At 46.7% G+C, this 19,038-nt stretch overlaps 1 protein-coding gene across 1 annotated transcript in view; it reads left to right on the top strand.

Annotated features, from left to right (window-relative positions):
- ADCY9 (adenylate cyclase 9) overlaps positions 1-19,038 on the top strand; it is a 104,800-nt gene that overhangs the window by 78,984 nt on the left and 6,778 nt on the right. The window contains exons 6-10 of the mRNA XM_069570663.1: positions 2,939-3,041; positions 5,795-6,003; positions 7,407-7,566; positions 8,454-8,605; positions 16,338-16,379. Of these exons, the coding sequence (XP_069426764.1) occupies positions 2,939-3,041; positions 5,795-6,003; positions 7,407-7,566; positions 8,454-8,605; positions 16,338-16,379 (666 nt within the window). The remainder of the gene's footprint in view (positions 1-2,938; positions 3,042-5,794; positions 6,004-7,406; positions 7,567-8,453; positions 8,606-16,337; positions 16,380-19,038) is intronic.

Raw genomic sequence — 19,038 nt, 5'->3', positions numbered from 1 at the left:
ATTTGGGCTGTTTTTCTACCCATTATGGAGATAACTGTTAAGATTTTCTATCAATTATTGAGATATAAATAATCTCCAGCTATGGTTATGGAATTGTCTGTATCTATCTCACAGAATTGTCTGTGTCTCTGTCTCTTTGTTTCAAGTATTTTGAAGCTCTTTTTTAGGTACATACACACTTGTGAGTGTTATATATTCCTGGTAATTAATCCTTTTTATCATTTTGAAGTGTCCATCTTTGTGCCTAGTAATACTCTGTCTTGAAGACTGCTTTATCTGATATTAACAGTCACTCTAGCTACTGTTTGCATGCTATATCATTTTCCATTAAAAAAAATTAAAACCTGCGTCTTTATATTTGAAATACATCTCCTGTGGGTCTTGTGTTTTAAATCACCCTGACAATATCTGCCTTTTTATTAAATTTTAATATATTTTGTTTTTAGCCATACCTCTTTGCATTATGTTTCTTTTAGTGGTTGCTCTAGGCAGTCTTATATTTTTGTAGTCTTCCTATCGTTAATATTATATCATTTCACTTTAAATGTAGAAATCTTATATCAGTGTAGGTACATTACCTCTCCTCTCATCCCTTATGTTATGGTTTTCACATGTTACATATATATATACATTATAAACAACAGCCTCCAATTCCAGCCTCCTGGTAACCTCAGGTTGGCCTCTCTTGATTGCTTTTTGTTGAGGAGGGACCATGTTTTCCTGATTCCTTGCTTGTCTAGTAATTTTGGATTATGTTGTGCGCATTGTAGACAAAACTCTCCATTCTGATACTTTCCTTTGAAGAGTATCAACTTTTTGTTTGTTTCAGCAGCCAGATAAGTGATCTGAACTCAAATGCTAAACTCTGTCTCCCCTGAGGTGGGCAGCAGCTGTTCTTTTTGCTTTTATTAGGCTGCTTGGAGTTGGCTGCACACATGTGCATTTCAGGGGTCTGCCAGGGATGGGAGCAGAGCCTGTGTGCAGAATGTAGGGCTCTCCCTTCTCTGGTCCTCTCCCTCTGGGATGTCCAACCTCATTTTCCATCTGTGGGCATGCTGAACTCTCTCTCCTGGTTTTCCAAGTCAGTGAGATGGGAGCTTTCCTATCTGAGTTGTAGCCGTCCTACACATGGTGCTGACTAATGGCTCTCTGCAGATGGAAAAAACCCCACAAATTGAACTTCTTCCAAGTGTAGCTCCATTTTCTCACTGCCTCCGGCTGATCGCCAGTGCTCTCAGTTGTTTTTATATTTTGTTCAGGGTTTACCTTGTGACTCAGATGGTTAAGAATCTGCCTGTAATGCAGGAGGACTCAGGTTCAATTCCTGGGTCAGGAAGATCCCCTGGAGAAGGAAATGGCAACCCACTCCCGAATTCTTGCCTGGGAAATCCCTTAGACAGAGGAGCCTGGTGGGCTAGCGTCCATAGGGTTGTCAAGAGTTGGACACGACTGGGTGACTAACACTTCAGGGTGTGTGGTTGCTATCTGAGAAAGGATTGATCCAACACGAGCTCATCCCTGTTCCCAGAAGTGGGACGGCCCAGTATTCATTTCAAACGAGCAGCACAGCTTACAGTGTGGATCCTGCCTCTTGACTCTTTGCAACCCCATGGACTGTACAGTCCATGGAATTCTCCAGGCCAGAATACTGGAGTGTAGCCGTTCCCTTCTCCAGGGGATCTTCCCAACCCAGGGATTGAACCCAAGTCTCTCGCAGTGCAGGCAGATTCTTTACCAGCTGAGCCACCAGGGGCAGGAGACTGGGGTCTGGTTCCTGGGTTGGGAAGATCCCCTGGAGAAGGGAAAGGCTACCTACTCCAGTATTCTGGCCTAGAAAATTTCATGGACTGTATAGTCCATGGGGTTGCAAAGAGTCAGACACGACTGAGCCACTTTCACTTTGCCTCTTGACTGCAGAAATATAACCATTATGTTTCCTCCTTGTAGCTGCTTTGTTGCTTTTCCCTCTGTCTACACTCACCAAGTGAAAGGGAAGATGGGGTGGCAGTCAACACTTGGGGGTGGCATTTTTTTCTCTTCTGAACCTGAGAGCCAGTAAGGAATCTCACACGTACCACCAGGAGTCGTCTGAGCATGGAAAGGAGGAAGTGCAGTGGCCCTTGCTGTGTGTTGGGCGCCTGATAGGCACTTCATGTATTTTATCTGTTTTAATCATTCTGGTAGTTACTGTGTGAAGCAGAGAGACAGCCCACAGCTATATTTTCGTTTTAAAATTATATTAACATCCCCTTAGATTTATAGTAATTTTCTGCAGGATAAAAAGGATATGACTATTTGCTAGCCATCCGTAAAAGAATGAGAGAGCCATGTAAAGCAGGCTTGATTTCTCTGCTATTAAAATCATCGAGCATTATCATTTTTCAGGTTTCACACGCAATCTGCATATGTGACAACAGCTCCAAAATTACACTGACTGTAAACACAATTTTGTGATAACAACCTGTTAGCGGTGACGGTGGTAATTACTGTCAGTGCTCTGAGTGACAGGACAGCCGGTTCTGAATTATGTGTGCGAGGAAGCCTCCGAATCCACATAAGCACGATCCATGCAGGGACCTGCTGGTCCTTCAGAGGGGAGCGTTTCATGGAACAAAAAAAGCTGCCACCTCCTTCTAATTCTGCATGCCAGAAGATGTTTTCAAAAGCACAGTTCTACTGCTGTGTGTTATATTTATGGTGAATGGGCATTCTTTCATGGAGGTGCAGCCTGAAATGGGATTCTGTATAGAAGCATGCAGGACTTTCCAGAGAGTTCTAAAGGGGTGGTCGAACAGTGTCTATTGTGCAATGACTTTCAGGTGCAGCCTTTGTGACACGCTCCACAAATGGCATCTCCGTAGCTAACGGTGACCCTCTGAGAGAATGAGTGTGGCAGCTGTGCTGCGTGTTGATTGACTGCGTTTATCATCTCTTCTAGCCTGATGAAAGACTACTTTTTTAAGCCGCCCATTAACCAGTTCAGCTTGAACTTCCTGGATCCGGAGCTCGAGCGGGCCTACAGGACCAGCTATCAAGAAGAGGTGTGTGTTTCCTCATAGTTTTACTGAAGACATGCCAGTTTTACTCAGTAGTTCTTAGTCTTGTGCTTGGGCAGCCTTTTTTTCGTTTTCCTGAGCAACGGGAAATTGAAGGCTCATTTTGATCTCCCACAGTCTGTATGTAAGCCCTGAAATGTATGTAAGCCCTGAATTTCATCTGTATGTGAATGTCACCACAAGGGAGAAAACCCTAAATCTGTCTACAGCAGCTCAGTTTGTCACCTCTTGGTCTCCTTTCCCTTCAGCTGGTGGGTGCCCAGGCTCCCCGGCCGTGTTCCAGCCCCTGGAGACCTAGTATGGCAAGGGGGCTCCAGCCCCACCTGTTCTGTTCTCCAGCAGGACTTCTCTCCCTGTTCCCTGTTGGCTTTCTTCCCACTGAGGTGGGACACAAGTCAGAGGCCTGCCACCTCGCTGGGCTTTCCCAGATGCTTCAGGGCTGAGCTCCCCTCCATTGCCCTTCCCTGCCTTAATTCCTGCTGTCCTATAACTCTGAGCCCAAACCTCACTTCCTCCAAGAAACAGTCCCTGACTGCAGACTGGATTTCCCCTCCGTTACACCATGTCTTCACAGCTGGAATCCCATTTTGAAACCTCTTCTTGTGGGACTGTTAAATCATATGCCTCCCTCCCTGGACTCTCAGCTTGGGGAGGCAGAAGCCCATCTCTTATTCTCTATTCTATATGGTGTCCAGTCCTCAAACCTGCAAGCGCTTGGTTGGGCTTGATAGGAGCAGTGGACAGAAGCAGTAGCCTAGAGCCTGGTTTGAGTTACAAGCAGCCAACCCCCTGCAGTTTTCCCAGACCTAACCTGGCTTAGTGTTACAAGGTCAAAAACACATACCCTCCCAGCCCAGAGCCAAAAGGATTTCTCCTTCGACTTTGATTTGTTCATCCAGAGGATCACCCCTTAGTGTCTGCTGCATCCAGGGCCCGACCAGGCTCAAAAGTCCTGGTGAACCAGACAGGGTGGGCCATGCCTGTGGGGTTGGGTTTCATGAGCCTCTTGGGACCTGAATACCTGTGAACACCCCAGGCAGGGCTTCTCGTGTGGACTTTCGAGTCAGTTGATTGATGCCTGGAGAGCAGAACATCATCTCATTTAGTCCATACAGCAGCCTTTCAAGCAGGTTTACGATGATCCCCGTTTTGCCAAAAGAAAGCCAAGGTCAGGGAAGGTTGAGAGGCTGAGATCCCTCCGCTAGAGTGGAATACCCCCCAACCGCAGTACTGAGTGTAGAGCCTCCCTAGCAGCAGGCACGGGCTACCCAGCCCTCTCATCACCAGATGCTCCCTGAGCATCCTGCTCCTGGGGCTGAGGCAGAGAGATGACAGATGCTCTCAGGGAAGCAGTAACCTGGCAGAAGTCAGAACCCAGACCCCTGGGTCCTGAAAAGCCCTCAGAGCACACTGACCCCAGGTTGAGGGCCTAGAGGGAGCCCATGTTACTGGGAGGGCTGGCAACTAACCCAGTGAAGAAACGTTGCAGAGAGGGGCCAGCAGCTGCAAACCTTGGAGATGAGATGGAGCCTGGGTACCTCCAGGGATCTGGGGGCGCCTCCATCTGGTAGATGGGGTGGAGGTGGCAGGTGGGCAGCTTCCTGCATGGTGGACGTTATGCCAAAGGCCAGGGGGAGCTGGGAAGAATCCAGAACAGGGGGTGGCACCATCAGACTGTGTTGTGTAAAGGTCACGTGGCCGAGCCATAGAAGGTGATGAGAGTGGATGAGCCTGTAGTCTAGGGTGCAGGTGGGGTGCTGCCCCCGGAACTTGGGGCAGGGTGGCGAGGAGGGGAGAGTTGCAGGAGCAGCGGAAGGTTCTGGTCTGTCCCTGCTTAGGCCCCCACTGCACTCAGTGTTTTCCCAGTGAAGCTTCACCATTGCCCATAAGGTGTTGGTCCAGAGTTCATCCTTGTTCCCAGATAAAGAAATGAGGCCCAGGGACAATGGGTGATGTGGTCAAGGCACCACAGCCCTGGCTGGGCTCCTCCTTGCCTGTGTGACCTCGGGTGGCCCCTCACCTTGGCCTCTGACCTGTGCCCTGAGACGAGGAGCATTTCCTCCTCAAGAACTGTGTGAGCATGGAGTGAGGCCGGTCCCTGCAAGGGTCCACCTGACGCTTGGAGCTGGCCTCTCTCTCGGACTCTGGCTTTGTTATCATTTCTCCCCTTTGCTGTGATTCCCTAGTACCCCGTGCATGTCGCTTTGTCACACTGACCACACCAACATCTCAGACCCTCGTCTGCCCACCATGAGGCTGTGAGCCCCCCAGGGACACTGTTTCCCACCTGTCCATCCCCCCTGCACCCTGTGCAGACCCAGGCCCAGAGCAGACTCTTGCCGTCACTGTTGCTGCTGACCTGCTGCTGCTCTAGCCCCGCCTTCTGCTTCTGTCAGGAAGCCCCGAGTCTGGGACCTGGCTTCTAGCACGGGACTTTCCTGTCAGCAGCATACTTCGGGCTCAGTGTGCCGCACTCCTGTGAGAATTTACTGGTTTGTACTCAGCTGCTCTGTGCCCTTGGACAAATTTCTGCACTTCTCTGTGCCTCAGTTTCCTCACTGTTGGGCAGGGGGTAGTAGTAGGGAGATGGCTGTGTGAAGCATTTCTCACCCTGCGCCTGGTCCATAGGAGGCAAGTGCTCAGCAGACATCCACTGTTTTCCGCCTGGATCGCCTTCCTCCAGGTAGGTGCGTCCAGCAGTGTCTGTTAACGTTCCCCCACCGCCACCTCCCAAACAGGTTATAAAGAATTCTCCCGTGAAGACTTTTGCCAGTGCCACCTTCAGCTCCCTCCTGGATGTGCTTCTGTCGGCAACAGTGTTTCTGATTCTCTCCATCACCTGCTTCCTGAAGTACGGGGCCGCCTCCACGCCGCCCCCGCCGGCCGCTGTGGCAGTCTTCGGAGCGGCCCTGCTGCTGGAGATCCTGTCCCTCGTGGTCTCTGTCAGGTAAAGGCCCACCTGCGGGCGGCTCCACAGCTGTTAGCCTTCAGCTCCCTCTGCTGGCGTAGCTGCCAGCCGGCTCCGTGAGTGCATTTCTGGACGGTCCTCTTCTCTTCCCTGGCCCAGCCCTGCTTCATAGACTCCTCCCTCGCGAACCCCTCAGCACAGGGGGTCTCCCTCCTTACCTGCAGGTCAGTGTCCTCTGCAGCCTCGACGCCACCAGTTAAGTCCCTTGAGCTCCCAAACCAGACACTTAGAAAGTGGGAAGATAAGGGGCAAGAAAGCAAAGCAGAGAGAGAGAGAAGAGGAGGTGTGCAGGGTGCCCCTGGGAGGGGCGTCTCCTGAATGCAAGAGTGAAGCCCTAAACCCCCAGAGGAAGCGCAGGCCCAAGTCCATGGACTCGGGTCAGGCAGCGGTTTCTTCGAGATGACACAGAAACACAAGCAGCCAAAGAAAACGTAGCTAACCTGGACTTCATTAGAATCTAAAACTTTCATGTTTCAAAGAACACCATCATCACTTTTCACCCCCAAGTGAAAGAGGACATACAGAACAGAAGAGTATTTGTAACTGTGTCCACAACAAGGGTCTAGAATGTTAGCTCAATAATAAAAAGACACTCTGTTTAAAAATGAACAGAGTGTCTGAGAGACATCAGGGCCCCTCTAGGAGGCAGGGCCCTCAGGACCCACCCAGCCTGCCTTCAGGGCAGCCCCAGCCCCAGGAGCTCACAGTGATTCTATCTATGCCATCGATGCCCCAGACCCACCCCTTCCTCCAGCCCTGCTGCTCTCAGCAGGACGGCCCCACACTGGGGGTCAGAGAGAAACAGGGAGACTGGCCCTGACCTGTGCCCCGAGACAAGGAGCATTTCCTCCTCAAGAACTGTGTGAGCGTGGAGTGAGGCCTGTCCCCACGAGGGTCCACCTGACGCTTGGAGCTGGCCTCTCTCTCGGACTCCGGCTTTGTCATCATTTTTCCCTTTTGCTGTGATTCCCTAGTACCCCGTGTGTGTCGCTTTGTCACACTGACCACACCACCATCTCAGACCTTCGTCTGCCCACCATTAGGCTGTGAGCCTCCCAGGGGCATTGTTTCCCACCTGTCTGTCCCCCCTGCACCTCCCCAGCATCCCAGGACAGGAAACTATAGCTTCGGGTCTGGCCCTGAAGCTTCCAGTGCATGATCCCTCCTCTCCACGCTCACCTCCAGCCTCCCCTGAGGCCCCTTCAGCTCTTTGCCAAAGGGTTTCACTGCCTTGCCCACAGCAAGCCCTGCTCTGGGGCCTGCCTCCTTCCACGTCTTGGCTCCAAGCTCCTCGCCAAACTGCTGGGGACCCAGGGCCTGCTCTCAGCTGGGGGGCACCAAAAAGACCCAAATGCTGATTTTCTTTTCTCCCTGCTCCCCAGGATGGTGTTCTTCCTGGAGGACGTGATGACGTGCACCAAGCGCCTGCTGGAGTGGATAGCCGGCTGGCTCCCGCGCCATTTCATCGGGGCCATCCTGGTGTCCCTCCCTGCCCTGTCGGTGTATTCACACATCACCTCTGAATTTGAGACAAACATACACGTAAGTAGAGTCGCAGTGATTTTGTGTCCAGGTTCCTCTGGGCTTACGGATCACTTTTTTTTTTTTTTTAATAAGTCTCCTGGCTTGGGACAAGAACTTAAACACAGAGGCCCACACCCTATCAGTCCTTTGAACTTGTCTTTTTAAAAGACTTGCCTAGGACAGAGGAGCAGGCCGGGTGGTCAGACTGCAGCCTGCCTGGGGAGAGTCCCCCGTGGAGCTGGGTCCTCTCCCACTGGCTGAGTGTCGCTAAATCCCAAGTCAGTTATTTCCTTACATGTTTTATGAGGAAGCATCTGTCCCACATATCCAAATGATATAGGGTAATACGCTGTTGTCTGTCAACTGTACTTTATTTTAAAAGAAAAGTAAAAATAATAACCTTAGTCTGTAGAACTGGCACCAGCCTTCCACTGGCACCTCAGCTGGCTGCTGCTGATCATGGAAGCCGCTTCCAAGTTACACCCATAAAGAGTGAATTCACGCTGCTGTAGCAAGACTGTATTTCTGGTGCCGGCAAGTGTAGCACAAAGTGCTGGCGGGCTGGCTGCATTCGATAGTTACTCACCCCAGTTTCATTTCCGCTGACATGCAGCAGGGTGCCTGGAGGATGGGTTTTGGGGCGGGAACTGATGACAGGGTGGCTTCACGGGGGCAGCCTACCTTTCCTCCCCGCCAAGGTGATGTGTGTGGTTCCCACACACCTGTAAGCGAGAAAACTGTGGGAACTTAATTAATCCCATGGTTTATGATCTGTCCCTGAACTGAGGGTGTTCTGTTTCACAGAAGGACAGGTAAGCGAGTGTGTCATCTGCTCTCGGGGTTCCCACATGGAGGGGAGGCTGGTGGGCGCATTGGGGTCCTCACGAGCCCTCCCCTCATTTCAGTCCACCGTGTTCACGGGCTCGGCCGTGCTGACCGCCGTGGTGCAATACTGCAACTTCTGCCAGCTCAGCTCCTGGATGCGGTCCTCCCTGGCCACTGTCGTAGGGGCCGGGCCCCTGCTGCTGCTGCTCTACGTCTCCCTGTGCCCGGACAGGTACGTGAGCCCTGCTCGCCATGCAGGGGTCCCCCGCAGGGCATCACCTACCCTGACACTGCTTTTGTCCCCCTCACACCTTTCCTCTTAATTGAGATATATCATTGACACAGAAGTATTAGTTTCCAGGTGCACTGTGTAATGATTTAGTATTTCTGTACTGTGTGAAATGATGGCCACTGTAGTTAAGTTACTCTTGAGAATTTCGTGGCAGTTCAGTGGTTAGGATTCGGTACTCTCACTCCTGGGGCCCAGGCTCAATCCCTGGTGGGGCAACTAAGATCCCACAAGCCGTGATGTGAAGCCAAAAAAAGAAAAAATGTTACTTCTCAGCAACTTTCAAATATATAGTACAGTATTATTAACTATAGTTACCACGGTGTATGAGTTTGAGGAAACTCTGGGAGTTGGTGATGGACAGGGAGGCCTGGCGTGCTGCAGTCCATGGGGTCGCAAAGAGTCGGACACGACTGAGCCACTGAACTGAACTGACCTCGGTATATATCATTTCCCCAGGACTTACCTACTTTATGCCCGGAACTTTGTACCTTTTGAGAACCTTCACCCATTTTATCCACCTTCACCCCTGCCTCTAGCAGCCCAATCTGTTCATGGTGGGTTTTTGGCTTGTTTTTAGAGTCTGTATGTAAATGAGACCATATGGTATTTGTCTTTCTCTGTCTGGCTTATTTCTCTTAATGCCTCCAAGGTCTGTCCATGTTGTCGCAAATGGCAGGATTTCTTTCTTTTTTGTGGCTGAATCATACTCTCTTGCATATATACCATGTCTTCTTTATCCATTCATTCTTTGACAGATACTTAGGTTCCTTCTCATCTTGGCTATTGTAAATAGTGTTATAATGGACATGCGGATACAGATGTCTTTCCGAGTTGCTGTTTGTGTTCCCTTCAGATGTTTCTGAAGAACTGCTAACTTCTGTTTTTAATTTTGGGGAGACCCTTCATAATGTTTTCCATAGTGGCTGCACCAGTTTACTTCTCACTAGGAGGGCACAGGGGATTCCCTGGTAGCTTAGCTGGTAAAGAATTCGCCTGCAATGCAGGTGACCCCAGTTTGATTCCTGGATCAGGAAGATCCCCTGGAGAAGGGATAGGCTACTTGATCCAGTATTCTTAGGCTTCCCTGGTGGCTCAGCTGGTAAAGAATCCTCCTGCAATGCAGGAGACCTGGGTTCGATCCCTGGGTTGGGAAGATCCCTTGGAGGAGGACATGGCAAACCACTCTAGTATTCTTGCCTGGAGAATCCCACGGACAGAGGAGCTTATGGCCCCAAAGAGTCGGACACAACTGAGCGACTAAGCCCAGCACAGCAGTGCACAAGAGTTCTCTTGTCTCCATGTGTCAACATCACTTGTCACTTCTTACCTTTTTTTTGTTTACACCTGTGCTAATAGGTGTGAGGTGATGTTTTGCTTGATGTGCATTTCCCTGATAATTAGGGGGGTATTGAACAGCTTTTCATGTGCTTATGAGCCATCTCTATGTCTGCTTTAGAAAAGTGTCTATTTAGATCCTCTGCCTGTTTTTCAATTAAATTTCTGGGTTTTGCTATTGAATTGTGTCTGTCACTTGTTCTTTCTCATCAGTACTAATGCCCTCCACCCCAACAGACATTTAGTGTCTTAACAGGAAATAGCTTTCAGCCTCATCAAGTCAACAACTTGATGAAATGCCCAAAGAGTAATATGCAAAGGAAAGAAAAAGGAAATAATTTTTAATAGCAAAATATGTATTTACCTGTAGACTTCATGGGGTGACCACCCCCAGCTAACGTCATGCAGTAGTCACATGCTAGAACTCACAGTTGTCCCACGATATCCTCAGGGGATTGGTTCTCAGACCCCTTGCCCTAATACCAAAATTCAAGGATGTTCAAGTTCCTCCTATAAATGGCACCACATTTGCATATAACCTACAAAGCTGTTTAGACTGCTTATGATACCTAATACAGTACAAGTGCTATGTTGTAAGTTGTAAGCGTGCAGCAAATTTAAATTTTGCTTTTTTGAAACTTTCTGGAAATTTTCTTCATAATATTTTCGATATGAAAGTGAAAGTTGCTCAGTTGTGTCCAACTCTTTGCGGCCCCATGGACTATACAGTCCATGGAATTCTCCAGGCCAGAATACTGGTGTGGGTAGCTCCTCCCTTCTCCAGGGGATCTTCCCAACCCAGGGATCCAACCCAGGTCTCTCCCGCTGAACCGCAAGGGAAGCCCAAGAATACTGGAGTGGCTACCAGGCTTCCCTGATAGCTCAGTTGGTCAAGAATCTGCCTGCAGTGAAGGAGACTCCAGTTCAATTCCTGGGTCTGGAAGATCCGCTGGAGAAGGGATTTTTGATCTGAGGTTGGTTGAATCCAGAGATGCAGAACCTGTGGATGTAGAAGGCCGTTTGTATTTACAATGAGGAAGTTTGAATTTAAGAAAGTAGAACCAGAAGCCATTGCATACAAGACTATCAAGAAAACAAAATGTTAGAGGTGGACGTGACACACAGATGAGAAGAAGTGGCTGGTTCTGACCTCTTGTGGTAGGGCTGGTGTGCTGAGACAGGCCACAGACTGTCGAGGTGGAGGAGCTGAAGAACGATGGCCTCGCGAGGGACCTGGCCCTATTCATAAACCCTGTGTCGGAACAGTTCTCCAGCTTATGACATGAAACGTTAGGGCAGCGAGAAATCATGAGAAATACACCTCTTATCTTGAATCCTTCCACATAGTGAAGCATACATTTTACTCAAACGGCCTTCAAAGCTCTCTCACTGGTGATGTGGGGAAAAAGAAACAGGAGCTTTGTGAAGACCCCTGGGGACAGAATCTGTTCTGTGCTATGAAAAATATAAAAATTAAAATATATAGGATGGCGCTGATAGGTGCTGTGTTTAAAACAGCCTCTGTTAATGAATCCATCAAGGCTTCTGCTTTCCATGTGTCCTACTGATTAAGTTGTGTTTTGGTTCTCCTAAATTACCAGTTGCACATTTGCAACTGGCTTTGTGGCCTTTAACCTTTTCAACTAAATATATAGTTGGAAATATGATGCTACCTTGGACAGCAAAGTGCACATAGTAAGTAATTTATTCAGAAATTTGGAGGGAATGTCTCAAATCATTAAGCTTCTGTTTCTAAACGTTGGACTTCTTGTGTAACTGCTTATGAAAATGTTTTATGTTAGCACACATTAAATAACCATTTATTTATATTTACAGTGGGTTTAGATTAGCAGGATATTTCAAAGTTACATGGGACATTTCTCCGTTGTGCTCTGCAGGACATCTAACATTCCTGGCTCCCCAAGTTATTATGGTAACCAGAAGGGACGCGAGTATTCCCAAAATGCTCCCCTGTGCTGTGCTGTGCTTAGCCGCTCAGTCATGTCTGACTCTTTGTGACCACATGGACTGAAGTCTACCAAGCTCCTCTGTCCATGGGGATTCTCCAGGCAAGAATACTGGAGTGGGTAGCCTTTCCCTTCTCCAAAATGCTCCCCTAGGAGTGGTATTACCACTGAGAATCACTGCTTTCATAAATTCAAAAGTAGAAAATGGTCTGATTTGTTTCAATATCCAGATAAAATCGCCATAGTGCGTTTGGGATATTACCAAAGCAGTGGTCAGTAATGGACAGAATGAGTGTCCTGCCTCAATTTACTTAATAAAATAATAGCGACATGAAAGATGTTCAAGTTCTCTGCAAATTAAGATCAAAAAGAGAATTCAAAGTATTCAGCATTCAATTTATTCAGGGAATTTACTGCTGTTCAGCATGTGAAAGGAAACTTTACTGAACAGTTAAATTACTTTAAGCAAAACAAGTGTCCTTTTTCCTTCTGAAGGTGTGTTCAGCCTTCTGGAATTGTGGTCTTTATAAAGCTCTTTCCAAACAGTATGAAATTCAGTAATACACTTTTTAACCTTTTAGTTCAGTTCAGTTCAGTCCCTCAGTTGTGTCCGACTCTTTGCGATCCCATGAATTGCAGCACGCCAGGACTCCCTGTCCATCACCAACTCCCGGAGTTCACTCAAGACTCACGTCCATCGAGTCGGTGATGCCATCCAGCCATCTCATCCTCTGACGTCCCCTTCTCCTCCTGCCCCTAATCCCTCCCAGCATCAGAGTCTTTTCCAGTGAGTCAACTCTTCACATGAGGTGGCCAAACTACTGGAGTTTCAGCTTTAGCATCATTCCTTCCAAAGAACACCCAGGACTGATCTCCTTTAGAATGGACAGGTTGGATCTCCTTGCAGTCCACAGGACTCTCAAGAGTCTTCTCCAACACCACAGTTCAAAAGCATCAATTCTTCGGTGCTCAGCCTTCTTCACAGTCCAACTCTCACATCCACATATGACCACTGGAAAAACCATAGCCTTGACTACATGGACCTTTGTTGGCAAAGTAATGTCTCTGCTTTTGAATATGCTGTCTAAGTTGGTCGTAACTTTCCTTCCAAGGAGTAAGCGTCTTTTAATTTCATGGCTGCAGTCACCATCTGCAGTGATTTTGGAGCCCCCCAAAATAAAGTCTGACACTGTTTCCACTGTTTCCCCATCTATTTCCCATGAAGTGATGGGGCCAGATGCCATGATCTTAGTTTTCTGAATGTTGAGCTTTAAGCCAACTTTTTCACTCTCCTCTTTCACTTTCATCAAGAGGCTTTTGAGTTCCTCTTCACTTTCTGCCATAAGGTTGGTATCATCTGCATATCTGAGGTTATTGATATTTCTCCTGGCAATCTTGATTCCAGCTTGTGCTTCTTCCAGCCCAGCATTTCTCATGATGTACTCTGCATATGAGTTAAATAAGCGGGGTGACAATATACAGCCCTGACGTACCCCATTTCCTATTTAAGTCCATCACAATTACCCCATCAGCCATTCAGTCACAGGGATGGACCTTTTCCACTTGGATCTGGAGGGCATTAGCTATGGGGAACCCAGAAATCAAGCAGGAGATCTTGAAGTGGGGCTGGTGGTTGAATCTCTGCTTGATCCAGTCCACCCTCATACTCGCAGGATCCTCTCAGCCCATCCACCCTGTCACTACTGAGCCCAACTAGGATAGGGGGCATGTTCAGTTCAGTTCAGTCGCTCTGTCATGTGTGACTCTTTGCGACCCCTTGGACTGCAGCACGCCCGACCTTGCTGACCATCACCAACTCCTGGAGTTTACCCAAACTCATGTCCATTGACTCGGTGATGCCATCCAACCATCTCATCCTCTGTCATCCTCTTCTCCTCCTGCCTTCAATCTTTCCCAGCATCAGGGTCTTTTCAAATGAGTCAGCTCTTTGCATCAGGTGGCCAAAGTATTGGAGTTTCAGCTTCAACATCAGTCCTTCCAATGAACACTCAGGACTCATCTCCTTTAGGATGGACTGGTTGGATCTCCTTGCAGTCCAAGGGACTCTCAAGAGTCTTCTCCAACACCACAGTTCAAAAGCATCAATTCTTCTGCACTCAGCTTTCTTTATAGGCCAACTCTTACATCCATACATGAATACTGGAAAAACCATAGCCTTGACTAGATGGACCTTTGTTGACAAAGTAATGTCTCTGCTTTTGAATATGCTATCTAGGTTGGTCATAACTTTCCTTCCAAAGAGTAAGCGTCTTTTAATTTCATGGCTGCAATCACCATCTGCAGTGATTTTGGAGCCCCCCAAAATTAAGTCTGCTACTGTTTCCACTGTTTCTCCATCTGTTTCCCATGAAGTGATGGGACCAGATGCCATGATTTTTGTTTTCTGAATGTTGAGCTTTAAGCCAACTTTTTCACTCTCCTCTTTCACTTTCATCAAGAGGCTCTTTAGTTCTTCTTCACTTTCTGCCATAAGGGTGGTGTCATTTGCATATCTGAGATTATTGATATTTCTCCCAGCAATCTTGATTCCAGCTTGTGCTTCGTCCAGCCCAGCGTTTCTCATGATGTACTCTGCATATGAGTTAAATAAGCAGACAATATACAGCCTTGATATACTCCTTTTCCTATTTGGAACCAGTCTGTTGTTCCATGTCCAGTTCTAACTGTTGCTTCCTGACCTGCATACAGGTTTCTCAAGAGGCAGGTCAGATGGTCTGGTATTCCCATCTCTTTCAGAATTTTCCACAGTTTATTGTGATCCACACAGTCAAAGGCTTTGGCATAGTCAATAAAGCAGAAATAGATGTTTTTCTGGAACTCTCTTTTTCGATGATCCAGCAGATATTGGCAATTTGATCTCTGGTTCCTCTGCCTTTTCTAAAACCAGCTTGAACATCTGGAAGTTCACAGTTCACGTATTGCTGAAGCCTGGCTTGGAGAATTTTGAGCATTACTTTACTAGCATGTGAGATGAGTGCAATTGTGTGGTAGTTTGCGCATTCTTTGGCATTGCCTTTCTTTGGAATTGGAATGAAAACTGACCCTTTCCAGTCCTGTATTCACTGCTGAGTTTTCCAAATTTGCTGGCATACTGAGTGCAGCACTTTCACAACATCATCTTTTAGGATTTGAAATAGCTCAACTGGAATTCCATCACCTCCACTAGCTTTGTTCATAGAGGGAACAAAACACGAACTCAATTCCTATGAAGCAGGGACGACTCGTCTAGCTTTGAGGAGATGGGAGGCTCTTCCAGCTCTGGGAGCGGGGGACACACACGTGGGTTATAGCAGTGTCACCGTCTTGTCTGGACTGGATGAGAAGGGGACATAAAGTCTTAGAATTTGCGTTTCGTGTGTAGCTCTCACTTTGCTTCTCTGTGAAGGCAGCTTCTGTAATCACGTAAGCCACTCTGAGCCCTCACTGGCCTGTGCTGCCCAGGAGAGCTGCTCCCAGGTGCTCCAAGAGGTCCCCTTTGCAGGAAGCAAGGCTGGGGCCCTGGAGGGCGAAGTGTCAGGGCCCTTGCCGCGGGGAGAGGCGAGGTTCAGGTGATCTGTGGGCCTGACTGGATACTGGGTGTAAGGTGACCCCAAAGGAAGCTGTGGAGAGGATGGGCTGTGTGTCTTGGGCACCTTCCCCAGCAGCACCAAGAGAGAGGTTGTTAGGTACGTGTGGTTCAATGCCCTAAAATTGGGATTTGATTGCTTTGGGCACCACCAATAGCAAAGTTCAGCTTCCAGAGTAAATGATTCAGCAGCACCTCTAGCAGGGCCTTTTGAAATTGATCCTCTGTCAGTAGGCTTCGATGTCTGAAAATGACCAAAGTTTCCAGCCTGTAGATACTGTGGATGTGTTCTTAGCAACGAAATGAAGGCTTTAGAGACCTTTCCTGATTTTGCTCTTTGTTGGCTGTGCATACCTTCCATGGCTAATATAAAAGTTGTTGTTGTTAATATTCATTTATTTATTTGACTGTGCTGGGTCTTAGTGCAGCATGTGGGATCTTTAATTTTTGTTGCAGCACATGGGATCTTTAGTTGTGGCATGCAGGATCTAGTTCCCTGACCAGGGATTGCACCCAAGCCCCCTGCACTGGGAGTGAGGAGTCTTAACCACTGGACCACCAGGGAAGTCCTGATAAAGGCTTTTACATCATTGTCTTTACCATTTTGTTTTTCTTCATTAGCACACAGCATCAAATTATAATTAAAATTTACTATCCTTAACTGCCTACCTTGAACTCCACCTTGAAAATAGGAAAGTTGTTTTTATTTAAACTGTTCTCAGATTGCTTTGTATAGTGCCTTCCTAGCTTTTCATAATCATAGTTTTCTGCATTTTAATTTCAGTTCCACTGTAATTTCACACCTTGATGCAGTGCAGAATTTCAGGTAAGCTTTTAACATTGTGCCTATATCTGAATAAATGAGAGTAACTATATTATTGCTGGTTATTTCTAAGCTTCCTGAAACAGTTGTGTCTTGAACAAAAAGAACAACATACTCACTCTTAAAAGAGTAAGCGGAAAATATCTGTTTATTAAAATAACAGATCATATTTAGAATACCTTATTGGGAAAATAAATGATTTTTAAGATGTAGGCAGATTTCTCCTGCTCTCTTGACAGTGGAGCATTCCTGTGAAAACTTTCCTAACCCTAACTGTGAAGAAGCAGCTACCTTAAGACACAGCTTGCTATTGGAGGCACAAAATGAGTCAAGGTAAAGCACTGATGCTCACAGCTCAGAGCTGTGGTGGCCGATGCTGCGATGCTGAGTCGTACCTGGGGAGGAACTCCCCCTGTTCAGGGTGGTGCTGGCTGTCTAACATTCACTGCAGAACAGACGCAGAACACTATTTTTACTTTTTGCCTTTTTCCCTAAAGGCCAAAATCCCCTTCAGATTTCTTTGATTAGCAAAAACAGGTACTAATATAGGTCTTTCATCCAAGCAAAGCAGCAAAAAGCGAACTTTCAAAAAGCAAAGGATTCTGATATTATATTCAGTTTAATTTTATGTCCGACCTTTTTTATACGACTGTTAAAAAGGAAATCTCACAAATCAGAGTATTTTATTCACTAAAATATTTTAAATTAACTGACTAGAAATTTGAAAAAAAAATATGTTGGGTCCTTTCCTTACTATAAATGTCAAATTTAATTCTAAATAAATTGAACTCAAAATTTTTAAAAATTATCTAAAAGTATGTCAATATCAAGAAAAAAATAAAATTAATCAGTTCTTAAGTCTCTAAGACAGAGACAACTTTCCAGTCTTATAAATAATAAATAAAACCACATTCACAAAAAAATAAGACTGACTGAGTGGATGGTACCAGCAGACTGAGAAAAGTATTTGTGGGACTGTTACATAAAGAACTAATTAAGACCTGATCTAAATTTTTGCTTCAAAATGTTACTAGGTGGATACCCAGTGTAGACCAGGGTATGGCACATTTATGAATTGATGGTGGTGTTTAATACAGGTTTATTGAATCTGCATAATAACGTGATACATTAGGAGACTTTGTCCCTATTTTCCAGATAAGGAAGCTGAAGCTCAGAGAAGTTAAGGAACCTGCTTGTGGACACACAGCTAGTAACTGGCAGTATTTAAACCCTTGCCTCCCTCACTGCCAGGCCATGCTTTTTCTGCCATGCTTCAACACTTTTCAGAATGATACCATAGTTTTGGAAAGTAACTTGACCGTCTATGAAAAATAGTCCTAAAAATGTTTGTCACCTTTAGCCTAATAATTCTATTTTTAAGCTTATCTGCTGAGGAAATAATTCAGCATTTGGTAAAGGCCACATGCCCCCAGGTATTGATCATAGTGTTTTATAATATTGAAAGTTCATCAGCAAGTTAAGTTGTCAGTAAAAGAGAATTAGTTATGAAACATGTACCCAAATGTTGCAGCCATTAAAATGTGGAAGTTATGGAAAGCACTCATGATTTTTTCATCTTTCACTTATTATGTAAAATTGCATATGTCTTATAGCTACAGGTAGGTATTTCATTATATATTTTAAAAAGTAGGATATGTAATCCTTATGATCTAATGGTAAGTGGTAATTTTTTTCTATTTCTGTAATTAAAAAATTAAATATCTGCGTACATTTAGATGTTGGGGAGAAGAATTAAAGTGACAATAGAAGTAGAATACATATGCACAGAGAAGTCCCTACATGACGAGAACAGCTCAGTGAGTTTTCACAAGCGAGCACACCCGTTTAACCGACACCCAGACCAAGAAGTGGAACAATACCGCAGCCCGGAAGCTCCCCATCACGTCTCCTCCTGGGTCCCTGCACCCGTCCTAGGCGTAGATTTTTAATGGCATTGAAATACACCAGCATGCTGACACACCCCATGTTGAGCTGGCTAGGATGACCAGTGGTCTTTGTTTTCTGTCTCTCTCTATTTTGTAATCCCTCTCTTCCACGGTAATGAACTCTGCCCTTACTGTGACTTCCATTTGTCCGCCTGTTGAGTTGTCTCTTGCGTTTATCATATCAAATCCCTTCTTTAGGGACTGCCCTTCACTATTTGAATTTAGGAGTAGAGCTATTGCCTTCATTATCCCTCTACAGTAGAAGAAACACAGGTGTAGAGTGGAGGTAATTCTCTCACCCACTGGTGGCAGATCTCTTTGGCTGCAGGGCAGCCCAGGGCACGACATGACAGTCTGTGCACTAGGACCCTTCCTTTTCTCTCTCTCTCTCTTTTTAATTGAAAGATAATTGCTTTACAGAATTTTGTTGTTTTCTGTCACACCTCAGCAAGAATCTGCCATAGGTATACACATATCCCCTCCCTTTTGAACCTCCCTCCTTCTTAAGCAAAGGCCAGAGCCGGCAGTGCTGTGGTTCCCTTTCCCTCTCCCAGCGCCCACGCCTCACATTCCCCTGCTCCATCCAGAGCAGACTGGCTCGTGCCCGTCCCAGGCTCAGGCCGCACTGCTGGCTTTGGCCGCAGCCCAGTCAATGTCTGCACCCTGCCCACTTCTCCCTCTGGATTCTACGATGCCTGGTTCCAAGGTGACCTGAA

The sequence above is a fragment of the Ovis canadensis genome, chromosome 24 (genome assembly GCF_042477335.2).
Source record: "Ovis canadensis isolate MfBH-ARS-UI-01 breed Bighorn chromosome 24, ARS-UI_OviCan_v2, whole genome shotgun sequence".
Lineage (NCBI taxonomy): Eukaryota > Metazoa > Chordata > Mammalia > Artiodactyla > Bovidae > Ovis > Ovis canadensis.
This window is presented reverse-complemented; position numbering and strand designations above follow the sequence as displayed.